This window comes from Halichoerus grypus, chromosome 15 (assembly GCF_964656455.1).
Source record: "Halichoerus grypus chromosome 15, mHalGry1.hap1.1, whole genome shotgun sequence".
Classification (NCBI taxonomy): Eukaryota; Metazoa; Chordata; class Mammalia; order Carnivora; family Phocidae; genus Halichoerus; species Halichoerus grypus.
In genome coordinates, this window is record NC_135726.1 from 6891855 (window position 1) to 6914416 (window position 22562).

The 22562-nt window shown below is 43.5% G+C and overlaps 1 protein-coding gene across 3 annotated transcripts in view; it reads right to left on the reverse strand.

The window, feature by feature from the left end:
- GAN (gigaxonin) overlaps positions 1-22562 on the reverse strand; it is a 60362-nt gene that overhangs the window by 25223 nt on the left and 12577 nt on the right. Inside the window, exons 1-5 of one of the 3 annotated variants that reach the window (XM_078062628.1) lie at positions 11612-11853; positions 8026-8140; positions 5080-5430; positions 2993-3210; positions 2651-2772 (exon numbers count right to left, since the gene is read on the reverse strand). In XM_078062628.1, the coding sequence (XP_077918754.1) occupies positions 2651-2772; positions 2993-3210; positions 5080-5430; positions 8026-8067 (733 nt within the window). In that variant the 5' untranslated portion in view covers positions 8068-8140; positions 11612-11853. Of the gene's footprint in view, positions 1-2650; positions 2773-2992; positions 3211-5079; positions 5431-8025; positions 8141-11611; positions 11854-22562 lie in introns of those variants that run through there. The other 2 variants (XM_036084963.2, XM_078062627.1) reach the window with 2 other exon arrangements.

Here is a 22562-nt window from a genome sequence, read left to right on the forward strand (position 1 = left end):
TCAAAATCCCAGGCCCACAGGAAGTGTGACTTCTGGCACGAGAGCCTCTCCAAAGTTCAACAGGAATTAGAACCCAGATTTAAATCTCCTCCCTTGTCTAGGAGATCTCAAGGTTTGAATTTGATTTACAGTAATTCAATTCCAAATTTGCAGTGCTTATAGGCAACTGGAAGAAACAAATGTAAAACTTGTGTGGAAAGAAGTATCCTTACCTAATCTTTAGATTCTAATATTCTAAGATTTTAAAGCATCAAATTATTCCTATAAATAATTTTTAATAAAATGATCAGCACCCAACCAAAGATACTCAGACACACAAACTAGACTCTATAAAGAAAACCAGCAACAACAGACAATAGGAAGTAGTCTTGCAGAGACTTCAAATTTCAAATACTGGACTACCCAGAAAGATGATAAAATGAGAATGCTTACTATGTTTAAAAACTGAATGACAAATTTCTAAAAAAGATTTTATTAATTTATCTGAGAGAGAGAGAGAGAGAGAGATAGCAAGAGAGAGCATGAGAGGGAGAGGGAGAAGCAGACTTCCCACTGAGCAGGGAGCCTGATGCAAATGCCCTGAAAGACAAATTTTAAGAGAACTCTTGGAAAAAGAGGGCTGTAGAAGTGACAGAGCAGATCTGAAAAAGATTTAAAGAGAATCTCTAGGAATAAAAAAAGAAAAACACCAGATAAAATTAAAAAAAATTAATAGATGGGTTTAATGGCAGATCTGTCACAGTTAAAGACAGAACTCATTAAGTGGAGGGTAAGTCAAAAGAAACCACAAAGAGGGCAGCACATGGAGAGGCAAAAACATGAAAAACAAAACAGAGGCAGGAGGCTAAGGACAGAGCAAAAAGTGTAGCCATGTTTAATTGGACTTCCAAAAGCAGGAGGAAAGAGGACAATGGGGCAGAGGCAATACATGAATATGTAAAAATAAGAATTTTCCAGATTTGAGGAAAGGCCAAGCCACAGAGTCAAGATGCCCTAAAATTCTATACCCAGCACAAGTATCCTTTAAGCATGAAGGCAAAACAGTGACATTGTTAGACAAAGAAATCGAAGCGTTTGCTACCATTAGACCACAATAAAGGAAATTCAAAAGGATAGACCTCAGAGAGAAGGCAAATAATCCTAGATGGAAGGTCTGAGGAGTAAGAAGGAAAAACAAAGAAAGTGGTGAATATGTGGGTAAATCTAAACATTCTCTCTCTCTATATATATATGCATATATTCAAAACAGATGAATCAAACATTTATATGTAGATACTTATTCATAAATAGTCATAAATTTTAATAATGCAAGACTGTGAAACATGAAGAACAGGAGAAATGCACTTGGGCTTTTATAACTTAAGAATAGAGGCTATGGTATCTATGATGACTTTCAAAGCAATATAGACAAAGAATATAACTTCTAACCTGGAAGAGCAGAAACAAAGTGAATGACAAAAAAAGTCCATCAATTAAAAAAAAAAAAAGGCAGGAAAAGAAGTAACACAGTACTGGCTGGACAAATAGGAACCACTTGGTCATGTCACAGCTTTGCTCACTACAACTGGACACGACCCCATCCTCACTGCTCAATGTTTCTGAAATACCAACGCCTCGAGGAAATCTTGGAAAATCTGTGACATAGGAAACATTGTGGCAGGTATGTGTGTGTGAAAATTATGAATAGGTGTACACGTTGTGGGAAGGAAATGTAAGGCAGCTAATTCTGAGAAGAGAGAACAAGGAAATCAGACTCACATCCTGTTGGCTACCCCACTGCATCCTGCTGCTCATTACTGACAATAACTTCAGTCATTTTGGAACCCAAAAAATGATTCCATTTCTGTACTATAGTACAGCTTTGGCCATTTCTATAATATGGAATGGTATGGTATAGCTTTCAAAATCTTTAAAGTAATGTTAGTGGGCAAGCAGAGACTATAAAATATGAAGGATTCCAGGAAGACTGTTGATTTTAATTGGAATTTAGTGAAATGGCACTTGTGGGTGAACCCAAAAGAGCAGAGCAAGGTGAAGAGAAAGGCAGCGAACAGTCAGAAGGCAGCAAGTACAGCCTTTCCTATCACCTCCGTGAGTGAGAACTTTGAATAACATGGAGCCGTTTTCAAACTTGTGAAGGTCAAGTGAAACATGCGTTCTGTAGTAAAATAACTTGAAGCCATGCTAATATAAAAAATGTTTTCTAAAGTCTCACACAAAATGGCTGCTTTGACATAACACCTTTATTTTTCACGTAGTTACTGTAATTCTAAATTGCATGAATTCAAAAAAACGGGACTATTATGGCTCAAGGGAATTCCGTGTTCTGGGTGCAGCCACAGAGCTAACGGGTGGGAAGAGTCACTGAATGTGGCTCTTCTATCGGTAAGACACCAAGTAAAATGCTCCTCTACTAAAGTCTTAAAAATAGCTTACGTATTAAAGATTCAGGAACAATAAAGACTGACAGAAGATACTCTTCTCCTTACAAAGTCTTGAAAGCGAGAGCTACACAGAAGACATCATCATGGAGATAATAAAATTACCTCTTAAAATTAAATCTCTAAAAGGTTTCGAGTCATTCTGTACAACCCTAAAATTACATATTACTCGATCTTGTGTTTAAGTAAAATTGACCACAGAATGGTACCTGCTGAGAGAACTCCGTGGTTAATTCTTGGCATGCTTAAAGGGGCCAGTTCAATCCAAAGCTGCCTATTAGGGTCATAAAGAGGGCACATACATCGCATCGCTGCTGTTGGTTTCCGTGAACTAAAGAAATAAATAATTGATTAGCAGTTAATGTGTTTTATATAGTTCTGCTTATAATAACTATGACTAGTTTTACTGCTCTAAAGAATGTTTAAAACATTTTAAAAAAATCTACTGCTATTATGCTTAGATACCAAAAAAAAAAAATACCATGAATTCCTGTTTACACGGAAATAGCTCTTCCTTTATGACTCTTGAAACGATGCACATCCATACTTACACTCTTTCTTCTCCGCCAACAGTCACAATGCACTCCGAGTAGCCCCGGGGCTTGAAGTTCGCGAGCATGGCCTCCCCTTGCTGTGGCTGGCTCAGCGGTATGTTGTTGCACTCTCTGACAATTTCTCGTACTAACGGTTCATTAAGCATCTGTTCCCGTAAGTAGCTGGAGTCTAACCCTGAAACCCACAGAGCTGACATCACGTCCTTCATGTGGACCTGCACCAGAAGGTAGGAAGGATAAGGAGAAAAAAAATGTAGGACACAGCACACAGTTTGTAGAACATATGTTTTCTGACTCATGGAAAAGCTGAAATTGTTAAAGGATTATCAGCGGGCAAGTCACAAGTGCTGGAATATGCTTTACTGGCCCCTTTCCTTTCTACTTCCCCATAGCCTTGATAAAGACAAGTTTAACTTAAAGAATCATCAGTTCAGGTTTATATTTGAGGTATCACGGAAAAGTTGCAAGCAGCTTTCTTTATACCCCAAAGGGTCACTCGGCTGCCGTGGCCTTATTTCACACAGCTGGATGTGCTGGGAGTTAAATCACATTCATGGGAACATTATACACAGGAGTAGCCTTGATTCTGTACAGTTAAATAGATAATTAAAATAGATCAACATTAACATTACAAGAAAAACATAGAAAAGGTATAGTTCAGAAAAATTCTGAGTACTATGTATTTCTTCATTGTTAAAAAAATCTAACATATAATATGAATTATGTACTTTTCATGATGACTCATTAAATTTGAACTAACAGACTACAGCATTCTACATACACGAGGTAAAACTCCTTAGTGACTAGTTTCTCTTGGTTTTGGAATAGTCAACCTCGCCCCTCGAAGAAGAAAGGAAGGGACAGCTAGCGACTGTGGTCTCTGTGCGCGGCAGCGAGCTGGGAACTCTCCTATCTCCTTCCCTCATCTCCCCAGCACACGTGGAAAACCGAATGCGAGCTGTACCGACTATGCTGAGACCACGACCACACGGGAGTGTGCGTTTCTTTATCATCACTGCGCAACAGTTTCCATCTGTGTTACAGTAGTCCACAGTTTCTAAATAAGCCTACAGAATTTTAAAAAGTACAAGATATTCACTAAAACCCAAGTCAACAGTTGCTGAGAACCATTAACAATGCGATTATACATTTTGAAAACTTCCCTAAAACCTAACATAGTTCTTATTTCGAATACAGCAATTGGAGCTGGAGTCTATAAACACTGGACTTAAAGCTCCGTGATTTTGCTCCCTCCCCCACTGCGGTGCCAGTTTGGATCTAAAGGCTGATATTCTCTGAGACCCTTCCTTCCCAGCTGTTGCTCCCAGAACCTTCCCCTCTGGAACCGCACCGCCGCACTGCAGAGCGCTCTCCTGCTCTCTGCTGAGTGGTGTCGATCACTCCAGGGAGAGCCCACACCACAGAGGTTCCAGACGCCCCCTCCCCTCACCCCTCTCACTCTGCTGCCCTTATCAGAGTCCCCGCCTGGGTCCGCCCAGTAATGGTGCAGAGATGGATGCTGAACAAGAGAGTTAGAGACGTTGAATCTCTAAAATCCCCAGCTTAAGCTTGAAATGCATTTTCCCGCTAAAAGCAATGCAGAAAGGATATTATGTTCCTTACAAGTATTAATATTTTCATTGCCATATTAGGAATTACATGCGCTTTTGTAGTCTGGTCTGAAAAAAACAACCACTTCAGTGATCCTATGCAAAGATGTACCACAGACATCTTTTATTTTATTTTCTTTAAAGATTTTATTTATTTGAGAGAGAGAGAGAAAGAGAGAGAGCATGGGGGGAGCAGAGGGAGAAGGAGAGAGAATCCCAAGCAGACTCTTCTCTGAGCATGGAGCCCAATGTGCGGCTCGATCTCATGACCCCGAGAGATCACGACCTGGGCCGAAATCAAGAGTTGGAGGCCCAAATGACTGAGCCACCCAGGCGCCCCCAGACATCTTTTAGATCACTACTTCGTAAGCCTTTCCAGTTTATGGGAAAGGAGAAAACACCCAATAAATGAGTGAACGAATGGAATAAGGAAGTAAAAAGGCAGGGTCAGACCACGTTATAAACCACAGGTACCTTTCTTAGTTCTGTATCATGTGCTATCCAGCGAATTACTGCTTCAAACACATATCTTTCATTGCCGACATTTAACTTCTCGAGAGAAATCACTTCTTTAAGCTTCTGAGGACTGAGTTCTAAGAATTCTTCTGTGCTGCTGACGTCTCGGAAATGAGTCTCCAGGTACTCCGTGGCTAGGTAATGGACATGGTGCAGGCAGTAATGGAGGGCAAAGTCGCGGATGCCAATGCAGTTCTCGGCTGCGATGCAGCCTTCCAAAAACTCACAGCACAGAGTTTTAAGATCTGTCAGCAGGAGCAGGTCCGCTGCCTGTACAACATCTTGGATTGTATCTTCGTTCAGCCGAATCTACAAGAGTATCATAAATATTTTACACTTCAATGTATGTATTTAAAGCCCAAACCACTAACCTATTAGGCTGAACCGTATGAAAGCTCCACTTCTGTAGGTCAGAGATGATCAAATATTGGCAATTTCACACAGTCCAGCCCAGTGCTTCTTTTTCAAGAGGAGTTTGAGGGCACCGGTGAACCTTCAAACAATGTGAACAGAACATGGCTGGCTGACTTTTCCCAGCACTTCCCTGGCTTTACCAACATTAACTATCACGAACCCTTCCCGGGCGCACTGTCCGCGTTGCTCACTTCTAGAACTAAGTGGCCGAAATGCTAGCGAGGTGGACAGTGCTGCCTTCTGTGGTAAACTGAAGGGGTTTCCTTTAAACACCAGCACTGGAACTGCGGCAAATCCTCCCTCCAGATACACCATGTTCCGTCTTTTGCCAGATGGCATGCCAGACACACCACACCGGCCCTTTGGAGAGGGGCGGGCCACGTGGCCCGAGGACCTCATTCTGAATGCCAAACATCGCATTCGGTGCCACACGTACACTCTGGTCTCAAACCTATTTTCTGGAAGAAATCCCTAAGGTAAGATTTCTTGTTTATCATTAAGAACTTCACTTTTCCTTAATCTTCTGGTGCTGCTTCCTCCTCCCATCTCACAGTTCTTGCATGCAACACTAAGGCGATGTGAAGAAACAAGCCTCTAAAATATCGCCACAATCACAACGGTCCAGGTTCTCCTCTCCCAAAGAATGGGTGCTTGTCCTACACTCGGAAATGAGAAGGAGAGGCTCCAGAGTACAGTACAGCAAGAAACGTTGTGTCACGTTTCACACACTGTGTACCACAGACGCAGAAAAAGAATGTATGACTGCCAATCACCTTATATAAACTGAGCAACAGAACTGTGGAAAGAAGTGTGTCGAGCAAGTCACAAGTAAGGAAAAATTTCCCGTTTACTTGATGTATTAAATTCAGCCACACAGGGGCACCTGGGTGGCTCAGTCGTTAAGCGTCTGCCTGAGGCTCAGGTCACGATCCCGGGGTCCTGGGATCGAGCCCCACATTGGGCTCCCTGCTCCGCGGGAAGCCTGCTTCTCCCTCTCCCGCTCCCCCTGCTTGTGTTCCCTCTCTCGCTGTCTCTCTCTGTCAAATAAATAAATAAAATCTTTTTAAAAAATAAATAAATTCAGCCACACAGCAGTGGATGGCTGTACACCAGTCAGATACAGGCATGCAAGAAAACCACCACATTCCATCCTGGTAAAACCGAAGTGCCAGATCAGGAGTTGGTTATAACTTATGTTGCAACTATGGTTATAAACCATAATTAATTTTTTTCTCTATTTTTCTTTTCTTAAACCAGAATTAATTTTAACTGGGAACAAAACACAGAAGTCTATCTGTAAATAAGGTTTCAAGATTCAAATCCAAGCCCGAAGAGGAATACGTTCCTCCTGGCTTATAACTTGTTATAGTTGCTGCTGAAATGATTTTAAAAGTTAGATGAGAGGTTGGTCCTCAGCCTGGTTTTGTGATGCTTCCGAGTATCTTCAGTATTTTAAGGACTGTCCCAAATCAATCTAAATTCATTTATTTTTAACAATCACACACATCATCTTACATGCACATACCCCCCCACCTAGTGTTCAGAGAAAAGAGAAGGGGTAACATCATGAAATTAACCCAAAAACTTCAAAAAGAATGACAATCACCGAGGTTGACTGAATGAATATATGCAGAGAAGGCAAGCAGTGTGTTAGAAAACACGTAGGAGGCGGCTCTTACAAACAGGAAAGGTAAAATAAGATGAGGAAGGAATACAGGAGAGAGAAGGAAAGAAGCTCTCAAAAAGAGTCAAGATAAAATGCATTCTCACATAACCAAATATAAGATACACTAATTTCTTCCTGTTAAAAAACTAGCCCTGGTTCAACCTAAGATTGTTCATAAGAGCCCTCGTGCTACATTTTAAATCACAAAATCAGGGGTTGGGGGCTTGACGATGGCAAAGAAAAAGAAAAAGTCTAATCACTTATCACCTTTTCCCCTGGGTTTCATTAAATCCCCAGAAATATAAGTGGGCAGAAAGTAAAGGGACATCAGCAAGAATGGGGTGCAACAGGGATGTTGGTCCTACTGAGGCAACAGAACCCAGGCATCATGAACACAACGCAGGTGCTTGTCATTTGTATGAATCTCAGACTCTTTATTTCTATAAAATAACTCCCACTGCCCAAGGAAGCTCTCATTTCCAGGTTATGGGGTACAGAGCAAGATGGGAATTAAGGTTTAAAAACATAAAGACAGCCATGAAAGGAGCATCCCAGGTCCTTCCCATCTCACGATGGAAGGTGGAGCTCAGAATGATAAATACAAAAACTGGGACTGGGTTAAGATTTTACTCAGTCTGCTTTTCTTTTAAGAGCAGAGCCCCGGAAGAACGGCTGGGCGCCATTCCCAGCAGGAGATACGTGTCACGCAGACAATGATGGATGAAGAGGACAATGTTGCTGGGTCATAGAATGGATGAAGGAGACCCTCACCCTGAGCTTGAGAGGCCTCTACTTAGTCTTCCTCCCTGTGTGTCTCATCATACCTGCCCACTGAAGATGTAATCCAGGATCTCTCTCATAACCATTACCGATATCCCTTCAAGTTCAATCTTATAGGTTGATCCATCATCTTTTGGAGGATTATAGTTTAACTTTGTCCTAAGAAAGGGAAAAAAATGTAAAATTTCTATGAAAGAACAGAAATAGCTATAAATATTTATGCACTAAAACTCTATAAAGTAGATATTTATCAGCATATGAACCCCACCTAGGAAATATAATTTGTTAACTTTAGATTAATATATATATATATATTTTTTTTTTATAACTTCTGACTACAAAACACTTGTTCCAGGATTCAGAATGCTACTTCTTAAAAAACAGACAACCAAAGAACTGAGAGCCACCTGAGTAAGGATCTCTACTTCACCTTGGGAGCCCCAGATCTGTTAGGCTTTTATTTTTTTCATGTATTTAATTATCTAATTATTTTCAATTATGTAACAAGGACCCCACAAACATCCCACCCCAAACACAAGCTAGGACCTTAACAAGAACCTGCTTCTACCCAAACATTCCTTCTCACCATCCATCCCTCTGCTTTCCCCATCTGAAGTAACTATCGTCCTAAATCCCATGTCTGATTTTTCCCTTGCTTCTTTGTTATTACTGTACCCATGAAACCACTCTCCTTGTGGTTGTGATCTGCACTGCCCTGTCACACAGGTGTGGAACATCTCTTTGTGTCTGTGGCCACATGTGTTTTCTCTTCTGTGAAACACATGTTAACTTCAAATCTCCTGTTCATTTTTTATATTGAGTTAATTGTCTTCATGTGGAGGTGTAGGAGTTCTTTATTAGATTCTTGATATTAAACCTTTGGCAGACTTGACACTGTTGTTTAAGGCAATGAACAACTTGAAGAATAATTTTTCACGGTGAATGTTTTTTGTGTCTTGTTTAAGAACTGGTCCCTTACCCAAGGTCTAAATGATGTTCATAATTTAGCAGTGAGAAAAGGTAAGACACAATCTAAATTGCACTTAAGAACCTCCCACCCCCTGAAGCTGGGAATTGGTCAAATAAGGCAGCTGTGGAAGGAGGGTGAGAGATGAGCCAAAAATAGACACAGGTTGACAGTGGCAGTAAGGAGCTGAATTCCCAGGTCCTGCCTCCACATATATACACAACTCCCCATAAGGCCCTCCCCACCCAGCTCCAGTGCAAGATAAGTGATTTACATCATGAAGAGTATAAAACAGAGGGTGGGTCTCTGGACAGGGGGGATATCAGGCACATTTGAGGGTAAGTGTACTGCACCAAAAACAGAGCAAATAGAGTGTTTACATACTGAATGCTGAGACCACCGATCTTTTTCCCCCAATTCTGCTCTTAAATATTGAAAGCCAGACCTACATTCTCCAGGCAAGAAACTGGAAGACTCTTTGGAGGATCTGACCAGCCCTGAAAGGAAAGACCTAAAGCTATGGACACAGGTCTGCCCGAAGAGCACATGACCTCAAACTTCCGAAGGAAAATTATTTCCAACATAGATTTTGATTACCAGCCAAACTACCAATCAAATGTCAGGATAGAATGGATATTTTCAGCTACACATGGTCTCAAAACAAATTACCTCCCTTGCGACCTTTCTCAGCGTGCTGCTAGAGAATGTGCCCCAGCAAACAAGGGAGTGAATCAAGAAACAGGAGGATTTCAGTAACTAAAAGACATGCTCCAACACAGGAAAGAAGGGAAGTCAATGTAGGCAATGGTGCAGAATGGTCCTGGGCCAGCAGCTATGTACAAGTAGAAGGAAGCCAGTCCATCCTGAGGCCTTGGAGACCCTGAAGAAGATGAAATTGATGGGATAATGTATCTGGAGGTGTGAAGAGCATCAGACAACCTTGTTTCCTTCCTGTATGTCATGTCTGCTATTCCAGCCTCTCCAGGTGCTCACTGCAGCCTGGGTTTATCTGTATGCCTGACACTTTTAATAAGTGAGGGAAAAAATCTTGTCAATTCCCAACCAAGAGAGAAAAATCATATTAGTGGTAAGACTAAGACCTAAATCTGAAATGCACCGTAGTCTTTTTGGCAGCACACACGGAATTTTTCACTGAGGATGTCGTGACTTTTTGTATTTCTCAATCACTGTGCTGGTTATCGATGCATTGCCTCTCCGCTCCAAATTCTCCCTTTTTGCATGCCCTGTGAAAATGGATCTGAGCCTCTTAAATAAGTTTCCTTTGTCAACTGGCGTGACGTTAAGCTTTTCGGCAGAGAGCGCTGGAAAGACCGTGCTTCCTGGTTCTGGTCTAGCAGCCTGGAAGTCTCCTACAACGCAGCCAGCCTCCCCAGCACGGAGCTCCTGGGGGCACCAGTCTTCCCTGCGGCTCCCGAGGGCAGTTTTGACACCTCTCGTGAACAGCTTTCCCAGGCACCTGCGAGGACAGATTTCTGGCCAGTTCCAGCTGCATGGCTTCCATGCCACGCAGAGTTGTGCCTGTGCGCTGTCCAAAATGTCTGGAGCTCAGCCTCGGGTGGAGGCTGCTCCTTCTACGGGCTATTCCTGTATCTTTTAGAGCTTTCCTTACTTCTTATGAGCTAATCCCTCATGACTCCAATCTCCTGCTGTAGTTTATAATTCTTTATATTAAGCTTTCTTTGTTGAAGTTACTGTGTGGACTTTGTCTCCTGACCAGACCCAGACTGAGAAGGTCGCTATTTAAAGGCTGTAGCTCTGGAACATGTTTGGGTGGGGGAACCTCAACCTAGAACTGGAGCTGTTCTTATTTTAAAGTAATCCATGGTCACACAAGAGCTGGCTGTGCCTGCCCGTGCCTGGTGTGGACGGTGGAAGGAGGAGGGGGACTGGACTGGGGGGAAGGGGCTACAAGCAGACCTTTCTGTTCAGTGTTCAACCACGTGACTGCACGGCGGCTGTGTTCTGAAGTTGACTATACCATCACACGTTTTCACAATGAAGAATACAGTTTTCTGTCTCAGTGAGAGATGGCTAAGAAGACAGAAAATAAGATTCCTGTAGGTATGAGCACTGACCATTTCAGACTTCTCTAAAAGCAGATCCCTTTCAAAGCCCATGAAAAATGAATCACTGTACTATCAAGTCTCTAAACATCTGAAACGTCTGATCTCTCCTGGTACTATCCCTGCGCACTCCATTCCTACCCCTCTTGTAAAGACTGCCTTAAATGTCAGTTCCACAAAAAGTTATTCCTCATCACTCCACCTTCCACAGGCTGCACCTGCACCCTCACCTCCACGCAGGTACAAATAATTTCTCCTGCTACAGATTTCCCAAGCACTTCAGGAATCCATCAAGTTCTTTGCTATTGTGGTATTTAAGTACATATCCCATTTCATATGTCCTTTATTTAACTTCAAGTTCCTTCAAGCCAGAGTCCTGCTTATCACTGTAACCTGGCAATGGAGCCCAGTGGTTCACAAAGAATAGATGTTCAACAGTTATTTGTCAAGTAAGTGTTGGAAGTGATAGTGGTCTTTGAATATTCAAAGTCTGTCACATGAGGTTTCCTTCCTGCATGACGTCAGGTACAGCGACATGGAACCAGAAGCGATAGGAGTAAGAGATTTTAATAATCGCACCTGTCCAACGCTGAAAGGACAGAAGCGCAGCGTTTCTCAAACTTTAATGTTCAACTGGGTCATCCAGGGGTCTTGATCCAGAAGGACTTGGTGCGGTTTGAGTTTCTGCATTTGTAACAAGGTCTCAGGCAGCACAGATGCTTCTGGTCTCCAGACCCCTCTGAGTAGCAAGGGGTTAATCGATGCTTCCCAAATTACCCGAGGGTTATTTGGTACTTGTAATCCATCCCAGATGAGTATTTTGTAAAATATAATAAAACTATAATGGGAATATAATGTACCACATGGCGACTACAGTTAATAATATTGTACTGCATATTTGAAAGCTGCCAAGAGAGTAGATCTTATAAGTTCTCATCACAAGAAAAAAAGTTTTGTAACTATGTAAGGTGACAGGTTAACTAGACTTACCGTGGCGATCATTTTGCAATGTATACAAATATTGAATCATTGTGTTGTATACCTGAAGCTAATACAACGTTATGTCAATTATACCGCAATTAAAAAATGAAGGAATTATTAGAAAACTGAAATAAAAAGACACATAAAATGCAGGCCCCAATTATTTTATCATCAGATTCAACAGACGTAAAATTACTCTGGCAAATTGCTACAAGTGTCTAAACTCTTAACCTCAGTGGGGCACCTGGGTGGCTCACTCGGTTAAGAATCTGCCTTCGGCTCAGGTCATGATCCCAGGATCCTGGGATTGGGCCCAGCGTCGGGCTCCCTGCTCAGCAGGGAGTCTGCTTCTCCCTCTCTCTCTGCCCCTCTCCCCAGCTCATGCTCTCTCTCTCTCTCTCTCTCCCCACCAAATAAATAAAATCTTAAAAAAAAAAAAAAACTCTTAACCTCCATGCATGTACTTGTATTATGGCGGCTTGTTATCCAAACATCATCAGTGTGCAGGTGATGTCCTCGCAGGCTGGATGACCACCCATTTGTCAAGAATATGGTGAAAGCTGGTCTCGAGTCTCTTCTAACCCTAGCTGGTAAGAGTCACTCAAATCTATTTTGAAATAGTCTTGCTTCAGAGCCTACCATCACTCTGTCACCTCCTTCTCTCAGTTCTTGGAGAGCTGCCATGCCTTTCCAACTCAGTAACCTCAAGTGTGTCTTTTTCTCCCTCCTTTTGTCTTCCCTTTTTCCTGATTCCCCAGCTAAGTCTCTTGATCTCTTTAGTTTTTGTCACTCTGACTTACATTTCTTTCCTTCAGGAAAGACCTTAATTTGCCCAAGATCCACCAATTAACTGTCCTCACCCTCCAGCCCAATACATTTTCTCCATAACTTCCCCTTTTTATCTAGAATTTTCTCATCTTGCACATCATCTCTCTCTCCTCTGCTACACAGAATTCGGTGAACTGCACTGACTGAGTTAACAAATTTAAAAAAAAAAAGAAAAGAAAGCTCACCCAAAGCTTTAATAACTAACAGTTCTGTTTTGAAAGTTAGCCCGTAAAAAAACAGGAGGTAAGTCAACTGTTCTGTGTTCTTCATCTCTCCCCTAGGAAGCTTTAGGGTCATACCTAAATTTACTGGAAGTAGCAATATCTTCATTTTTATTATGATATGATGTCAATTTACAAACTCCTGGAGAATGCAGCAGTCTTAAAATGTCACTTTGAGAATTTTATCACACGCAGAAAACACTAGAAATAATTGAGAGTATCATAAAATGGGGCCTCGGGTGTTCAGATATAAATATCCACGCCTGTCACATTCTTCCCCAGTTTTGTTTCTAGGGCAAGACATTTCCCCTCTCTGCCTCTGTTTTCTCATTTGTAAAAAGAAGTGGTTAGATAAAGTGATTTGAGAGCTCTCCCACCCCCAAACATTTCTGGACAAAACGGCTGAAACAGGCCATTGAGTTCGTGCGGAGACTTGGCTCTGGAAGCGTCCTGTGGAGTCCTAGAGGGTGAAGTCACGCCAACTCGATCAGGGATCGAGGATTTATAACACGCCTGCTGTGGAATATGCTGTACAAGTTTATTTTTCCTCCAATCACCTATCCTCTGGGCAGGCAAGCATTTATTTTCTGTCCTATTAAAGTTGAACAGACGTGAAACAAAATCAATTTTTCTTTTTCTTGACAACACTGAAAAGAGATTTTCTAAAGAAAAAAAAAGCATTGTTGGCTACTAGTTAATAAAGAAACTGGTATTATTCAAAATTTTGCATCCATGAAAGAGGCCTACAACCTTTAAGTGAGTATAACAGAGCCAAAGTAAACTGTTGGTTATAAATAGTTCTTTCCTCACCAGCTTCCAATTGCTGAGCAAGTTCAATGTGTCTAAATGCCCAGGTAACCAGGCCTGATTCTACTCTTCCAAGAACCACTTTAGACATCACTGAATGGGATTTGATGTAACGGTGACAGAATAAATCTAAGTGACTTTTCTTCCTCTCTGATGCAAAAGCTTGTCTCCGATAAAAGTAAGGAAACATACTCAAATAGAATGCAAGAGAATGTAATGTTTAAGTCAAGATTTATAGAAATTCTGGGATGATTCATGGGCATTACTCATATGGTTTTAAGTGACTCATGTCACCTCAAACTGTGTAGCTACTGACAGCAGGCTCTCTGAGATCTGTGCAGAGGGGCTTAGGCTCACCACTGCATTTGCCCGCTTAAGCCAAACTCCTAATTCATGTTCCTGGGCGGGGAGGGGAATCTGTTTTACAGATGCTCCTCCCCACCTTTCTCATCTTCATGAGCTCTTAAAAACCACATCAGAAATGGATGTCCAGGGCAGTGAAAGTATGATGGATACCTGTCATCATATATTTGCCTAAACCCACAGTACAGCACCAAGACTGGACACTAATGTAAGCCACGGGCTCTGGGTGACCGTGGTGTGTCAGTGTGGGTCCATCAACTGTAACAAATGTCCACTCTGGTGGGGCCACTGATAATGGGGGAGGTTATGCATGTGTGGGGACACGGGGTAGATGGGACATCTCTGCACCTGAACTGAAATGTCAATTCTGCCACGAACTTTAACTGCTCTAAAAAATGATGTCTGTTTTAAAAATGTATTGTTTTAGTCCCCATTCAACTTAATAAATATAAATTTGTAGGTAATATTTCCATCAACAGAAGGCATCCTCCCATAATGCCTTTTATGGCCTCCTTTTTATGGATGGGAAAAGAGGAACCTCACTTTCTAATGGTTCCTGTCACCCAAGAACATCATCTACGCGATTTACATGGGTATCTGAGATAGAAGCAGGGGTCCCAGAGGGAGAAGCCTCCAGGCCCGGTGGGCTATGAACCAGGTGCCACAGACCTCTAGGTGAGCTCCCCTGCCCCAGCCCCGGGACCCACAAAGGCTCAAAAGGCACTCTTCCTACAGGACCAAAGTCAGGGAGCAGTGAGGAGAGGAAACCACAGGAAAGCTCGGGCATAATGCCACCGACCTGGCCCGGAACGGCCACCAGCCTAACACTGCACACGGAGAGCAGGGATTTCGAAGTGGGAGGTGGGAAAGAACCAGCAGAGCTGTGACGTGGCCACATTACTCCTATTAGGATTCTAGGAACAGAGCCTCACTACCGGCGTACCATGCTAATGGAGCTTCTCCTTCGTTACTTCCTCTAATCTCTCTCTATCCCTTTCTCTTCACCTCCAGCCTTCGGCTCTTCTTACCTAGACGAATTAATTTTCACTTCCTTACCATCAAAACCTCCCTCCTCACAAAGATCCTGCGATGACTCATAATTTGAATGGGTTTTAAGAGTAGCTCCTGAACCTGGCTTCCCAGAATCTTCTGGCAAGCTCTTCTAGAAAAGCAGATCCCTGGGTCCCATCCCAGACCAACTGAGTCAGGTTCCAAGACTGTGTACATTTAAAAAGTTCCCCAGCTTATTGTGACACATTCCCTCACCCCTGGAATGTTCCCTTCACTCTCTACTCCCCCTAATCACATGGTTTAATACTACACTCACTTCAGGTCTCTGCTCCAAAGAGCAGCCCGGGTACCACGCTATCTAAAATAACACCTCTACTCCCTTCCCTGCTTCATTTTTCTTTTTTTTTTAAAGATTTTATTTATTTATTTGAGAGACATAGCGAGAGAGGGAACACAAGCAGGGAGAGTAGGAGAGGGAGAAGCAGGCTTCCCCGCAGTGCAGGGAGCCCGATGTGGGGCTCGATCCCAGGACCCTGGGATCACGACCTGAGCCAAAGGCAGATGCTTAACGACTGAGCCACCCAGGCGCCCCTCTGCTTCATTTTTCTTCACAGAATTTATCACCATCTCATAAACCACATCTGTTTAATGTCTATATCCATGACGATAGGGACTTTGTCTTGTTTACCACTCTATCCCCTTCCCTCACGAAGTGCCTGGTACCAAACGGCACTTGGCAAATGTGTATGGACTTGAATTAACAGCAGCATACAGCCAGGCTGGGGGACCAATGCATTTCACCACTGCAATGCCTGTTACTGAAACAAAACGAGCATGCCTGTGCAGAAACGGCACCACTGACCAGCCCGACGGTTGTGAGCTTTCCTGTGCTGCATCCCACTCGTTCGCCCACACTGAGGGGAGGGGGTGCTTCCCCCAGCATCCAATCCGTGTGTGCTGTTCCGCAATTCAAGAACTGACTGTCCCTCTGCTGCAAAGCTACCCGAATGTCCAGGGTGCCATCACCTGAGTTTGTGCTGAGGGCAAACGTAAACTGGAGTGTAAGGCTGGCTGAGGGGAGGTCTGCGGTCTGTGAACGAAGCTGCCTAACTGGCCAGTGTTCCATCTTTGCTTCCTTGCCCTCTGCTCACCGTCACTAGCGCACTGCTTGGAAAAATGTAAAGATTAGGAAAGGTTTCTAGAAAACCAAGAGTTTACTGTTCAGGTGTCATCCCACCAAGCAGCCCCACAGTAATGAAGCTGAAGCAGAACCACCTCCAGTCCCAAGGGGCTGCGGCCACAGTGCCATCCAACCTGACAACCTCCCCACCGCCAACCGCCGACCGCGCAGCACACACGGAGGCACAGAAACGTCTTCCATTTTCCTCTGACAGCACACCATCCACTCTGAAGATGAAATACAGTGTTCCTATTTAGACCTGCTCTGAGCAACCATGTCCAATTACATCAATATCTGGAAGAAATACAAGAACACAAAGTGTATGCCTTTGAGTCATGTGATCTGAACAAAGGAAAAATTTATCTGGAGGGAGAGAATGTTTTCAGATAAGAGAACATGCCAAGTGTGAATTACCTTCAGCAGGAGGAGAGCTTGAGAAAACTTCCCCAGGGTGTGCGCTGGGGGGACGGGGGTGGGGAGGGGAGGCGGTACCCACAGCACATGCAGGGACTGTGGATATGCAACAGCTACAAGTGACCTCACTTACACCTGCCCAAGCACAGCGACCCCTGAAGGGAGAGACGGGATCAAACCCATAAAGCCTGTAGGGCCAGGCTGCTAACCTTGCTATGAGTCCCCCTGCTGTTCAGGCACAGCACCAAGCACTAGGTATGGATTCAGAAATCAGATCTCAACGAGGTGGTGGGCCCCAATCTTGAGGAACTGACAAACCATCACCTCTAACCCTGGGCTTCAGGTCAGTAAAATGAAATGCTACGAGTTATTTCTAGGAGTCTGATGCCTCTAGCATTATGTCCCCACAATAAATCTCTATCCCAGCCTTCTGGAAGCCTGTTCCTCCCCAGGTTGTCCCCATCTTAGGACGAGGTGCTATTCTCTATCCAGCTGCATAAGCCTGACAGGAGTCTAAAAACAGAAGGAGTGACTGAGTTACAAAGCCAAGTGGACACTAAAACTAGTGAGTGAAAGTTGATGAGGCATGGAATACTTTCATAGTCTCAAAGTATCGCCACATAATTATTAATCACAAAGAGAAATACAGTGGATTATACCAGTGGACGCCATCTTTATCCACGTGATCAACGAATGTTATCTAACATTGGGACAAACTATCATGGGGCCCTGACGGGTACACGGAGGAGGATGCGACGTCACTCCCGAGCTATTCTTGCTACAAATGCAGAACCTCAATCTAATTGTAAGAAATCAAACCCAAGTTCCTCAACAGTCTACCAAATAACTGATCAGTACCCACCCATACGGGCCAAGGCCAAGAAAGATAAGGGAAGACTTTGGAACTGTCACAGGAGTGAAAGAGGAGGAGACCGAGGGGACAAGACAAGTGAATCACTGTAAATACCGTGGAGCAGGTGCTGTGCTAAGTACAAGGGAGGCAAAAAGTCAGCTCTCTATGGAGAGAGGTCAGAAAAGGCTTCACAGAGGTGGCACCTGAATCGGGCCTCAGCTGAGGGTTTTACACTGAGGGACAGCAAAGGCAGTGAAGTAAGTATTGTACGTCCAAGCAACGACAGGGGTGAGCACATTTGGACTTCACCTCAAGGGAAATGGAGTTGTACATGAGGAATTTTTTAAAAATATATATATATATTTTTTACAGATTTTATTTATTTGACAGAGAGAGAGAGAGACAGCGAGAGAGGGAACACAAGCAGGGGGAGCGGGAGAGGGAGAAGCAGGCTTCCCGCCGAGCAGGGAGCCCGATGCGGGGCTCGATCCCAGGCATGACCAGAGCCGAAGGCAGACGCTTAATGACTGAGCCACCCAGGTGACCCTAAAAATCTTTTTAATTTGAAATAATTTTAGACTTACAGAAAAGTTTTTAATCGGAGAGTTCCTATACCCCCCTCACATGGCTTCCACTAATGTTAATATCTTAAATAATCTTAGTACAACTATCAACACTAAGAACTAAAGATTGGTATAATACTATTAAGTAAATTATGGACTTTATTCAGATTTCACCAGTTTCTCCCCTAATGTCTTCTCTCTGTTCTGGGGTCCAATCTAGGGTTCCAAACTTCAGTTCATGATTGTGTCTCGAACTTGTGACAGTCCTTCAAATCTTCACCTTTCAAGGCGTTGACTCTTCGGTGAGTAGTGGTCAATTATTTTGTACAATGTCCCTCAAGTTGGGTTTTGTTTCTTATAATTAGACTGAGGTTATGTACTTCTGGCAGGAACCCTACAGAAGTGATGTCATGTCCTTCAGTGCAGCGTATCAGGATGCTGATGTGTAGGAGGTTAACCTTGGCCATTTGGCTATGATGGCATCTGCTGGGTTTCTCCACTAAGAAGTTAAAAGTCACTATTTATCCCTTTGTTATTATTAAGTCTATTGGAGAAGATAATTTAGAATATACAAATATCCTTTTTTAAGAAAGATTTTATTTATTCAAGAACAAGAGCGATCACAGAGGAAGAGGAAGAGGGAGAAGCAGGCTCCCCACTGAGCAGGGAGCCTGATGCGGGACTCAATCCCAGGACCCTGAGATAACGACCCCAGCCAAAGGCAGACGCTCAACCGACTGAGCCACCCAGGTGCCCCCAAATATCCTTTTTCTCCTCAAACTCTTGCCCACTAATTTCAGTATCCACTGGTATATCTTGCCTGTAACAATTATTATTATTATGGTGCTCAAATGATGGTTTTCGATTCTTTTATTCCATCTACATTTATTAATGGAAATTCTTTTGTAAGGAGGGGCTATCTTGGGCGCCTCAGTGGCTCGGTCGGTTGAGCATCTGACTCTCGGTTTCAGCTCAGGTCACGGTCTCAGGGTCTTGAGATCGAGTCCCGCGTCGGGCTCTGTGCTGGGCATGGAGTTTGCTTACGATTCTCTCTCTCCCTCTCCTCTGCCCCTTCCTGCCCCAGCTTGTGCATGCATGTTCTCTCTCAAAAACAGTTGTTTTTTTGTTATAAAACTGAAAAATAAAAGCTCTCTCTTCTCCCATTTATTTATTCACCCACTCATTCATTTACTCACGCCTAAACATGTGGCTATGTATCCATTCTATGGTTTATGATCCAGTGTTACTGATACTCATTTCCTTGCTCAAATTGCCACAGCTATGGCCACTGAGAGTTCTTTCACGTTGGCTCTCTCGTCTTTTGAGCACCTCCTGACTTTCTGGCACAAATACTCTGGGCTCGTGGTGTATTTTTCCTGCTCCAGTACCGGCACCAACCTTGTCTCGGAAGCCATCAGTTCTAGGCATTATCTAATGACATTCCAGAAGGAGCACTGGGGTAGCAGCGGTGTGGACTGATGGGGACGGAGCCCGGGGGCAGACAGACCAGTTCTGGCACCTTTCAGAACTAGGAACTGGAATGTGAGCAGCAGTGATGCTGAAGAGGAGACAGGTGGCAGAGATCGGAGAGGCCGAAATGATGGGCTGTGGCGTCACGTAGGTGCCGAGGGAGAGGGGGGCGCATCCCCAAGGTCTCCGAATTTCTCCCAGGGAGTCTGGCAGCATACTGACCAGCATGGTGAAGGGCGGGCGGGCCAGCCAGCCAGGGGAGGGGAGCTGGCCTGGGGGGGCAGGGCAGCCCTGCAGCAGGCTGTAGGGTATATCAGGCCTGGTGCTCAGCAGAGAGGCCAAGGCAGCAGCATCACGGGAGTAGATGAAGTCGTTGAGAGAGTGGGGGAGGGGGGAGGACAGGAACTTGGGCCACATCACGCATAGGGACAGACAGGGAGGAGAGCCAGAAAAGCCGGCAGTAGGGGAAATGGGACAAGAAGGGTCACAGAAGCCTGGAGAGACCAAGTGTCAAGAAAACAACCAAGAGTGATAAATAGAGCAGACGGGTCAAGTCGGATAAACACTTCCAAGTTTTCACTAGATATGGCAATTATATTTAGCAATTTTTAAAAGCAGGTTTAATGGAGTGATAAGATAGGAGCAGAGGGAAGAAAAAAGAGGTGGTGAGAACGGGGATAAGACAAAATTTAGAGACTCTTGTTTGAAGAATTATGTGCTTGTGGGGTGCCTGGGCAGCTCAGTTGGTCAAGTGTCTGACTCTTGATCTCAGCTCAGGTTTGGATCTCAGGGTTTTGAGTTCAAGCCCCATGTTGGGCTCCATGCTGGGAATGAAACCTACTTAAAATAAATAAATAAACAAACAAATAAATTTTAAAAAATCATGCACTCCTTAGCAGAGGTCGCAGAGATGCATCTGCTGGACATTTGTATGTCTCCCACATATCAGGCCGTGAAAGCGGCTCAAGCATGCTTCTGTGCCGGGGGAAGGAGCTAGAAGGGAGGGGAAAAGAATAAAAAATATAGAAGGAAGAAGATACGCAACAGAACAACCACCTAGAAGAAAGAGAAGATGGGAGGGTGGGCCAGAGGGAATCAGCCTTGACTGTGGATCTGTGCTCTACCCAAGGCTGGCTTGCAAGTCATCATTACATGATTTAAACAGCTTTAAAGATGATCTTACAGAGTTACAGTTTCTATGTCCAAATTTTTAAAAAATTTAATAATCTAGGGTCAACGGTCAACAAACTACAACCTACGGCCTGTTTCTGTAGGGCGTCTGAGCTAAAAATGGTTTTTATATTTTTAAAAGGTTGTTAAAACAACAACAAAGACGACTAGTGAAAGAGGCCACCTGTGGCCTCAAAAGCCTAAAACATCGGACTCTTTACAGAAAAACTATGCCAAACCCTCCTCGTAGCAAGCATACAATATTTAAAAATCCGGTCTAAAAGATAGGCAAAACCGCAATACCTTTGAGAAAACACTTGCAAAAGCGACACGGCCATGGTGACAGGCCTGTGGGAAAAACATCAGATACACTGCCAGGGTTTCTCCATGATAATCCAGTCTTCCTGGACAGTAATCTGGTTTTACTCTCCAAGAACGAATCTGTTTCTATCTTCAGAAATATATACACCAGGCACACAGCCCCCAAAGTGGGTTTACCTGTACCCACAAAAAATACAAAGAAAAAAGAACCTCCTGTTTTTTTTTTTTTTTTCCTAATTTGCTTATAGAGTCACTATTCAGAAGAAAAAAGAACTGGAAATTAAAACGTCAAAGGGGAACGATGGAGCAAGTTGCATCATACAGCAACATGATGTAGTAAGAACTGGCTATTAAAAAGGATGATTAGGACGTGATATTAAGCTGTAAGGAGAGGGAAAGATGAACCGTAAGTGACAGGTCTATCTGGGTGATGACAACTATTAAGTACACTGCTCAGAACCAGAATAAAGGGTGACATGAATAACTCTTGTGTGATCTTCCGTGATTTTTTTGTGTAAAAAAAAAAAAATTCTTAAAATTTAAATCAGGTTCTTGTAACTTTGCAAGTAAAGCAGTCCATAAAATTTACCTCTTAGAAGACAAGGTTTGAAAATGCACGTTAAAATTTTAAGATGAGTTCAAAGGCAGAATCATGATGCAGCAAACTTGTGAAGCAAAAAATTCCTCTAGAATGAAACAAGCCTGAGCCCTCGCTCCGGTCACACCCTGACCTTCTGGAAAAGCACATAAAAGAAAGACATTCATGCCACAACCTGTCAAGACAGTTCCAGATTTTCTACTCAGGATGCATTTTCAGATGCTATTTAAAAGAGGCTCCTTCTCTGTACCCTTTGAAGACCTCATGCACACGGTCCTCTCAAGCGCTGGCCCTTTGATTTGGGGGCACTTCTCACAAGGGTTCTCTAGTGGGAAACTGGCTCCTCTCATTCTTTTTCACGGCAGGATATGAAGTGCTACAGAACTTCTGCATTCCGACTCACCTCCCATTCCCTCTTTGCCAACGTAAAGAGTGAGGAGGAGGATTTGCGCTCCTGAATCAGCTCAGGAAGAGTAAGAATTTCTATGACTTTATTATTGTGTTTGTATGCATCCTTTCAAAGCAGTTCAAACCAAAGCATGAAGTGAAGGTTATGAAACGTTTCTTTTTTTTTTTCCCCCTTTTTGAGGAAGGAGATAGTGAGTGGGGTAGAGAAAAACAGAAGCAGAAACACAGCCTCGAGCACGGCCCCGTGCATCCCCTTTCAGAAAGGGTGGGCGGAGCGCCTCTCCAGCAGCTTCAAGCCGCCTCCTTGCTTCTGGCGCCTCCGCAATTTGCAATCTACTGTTA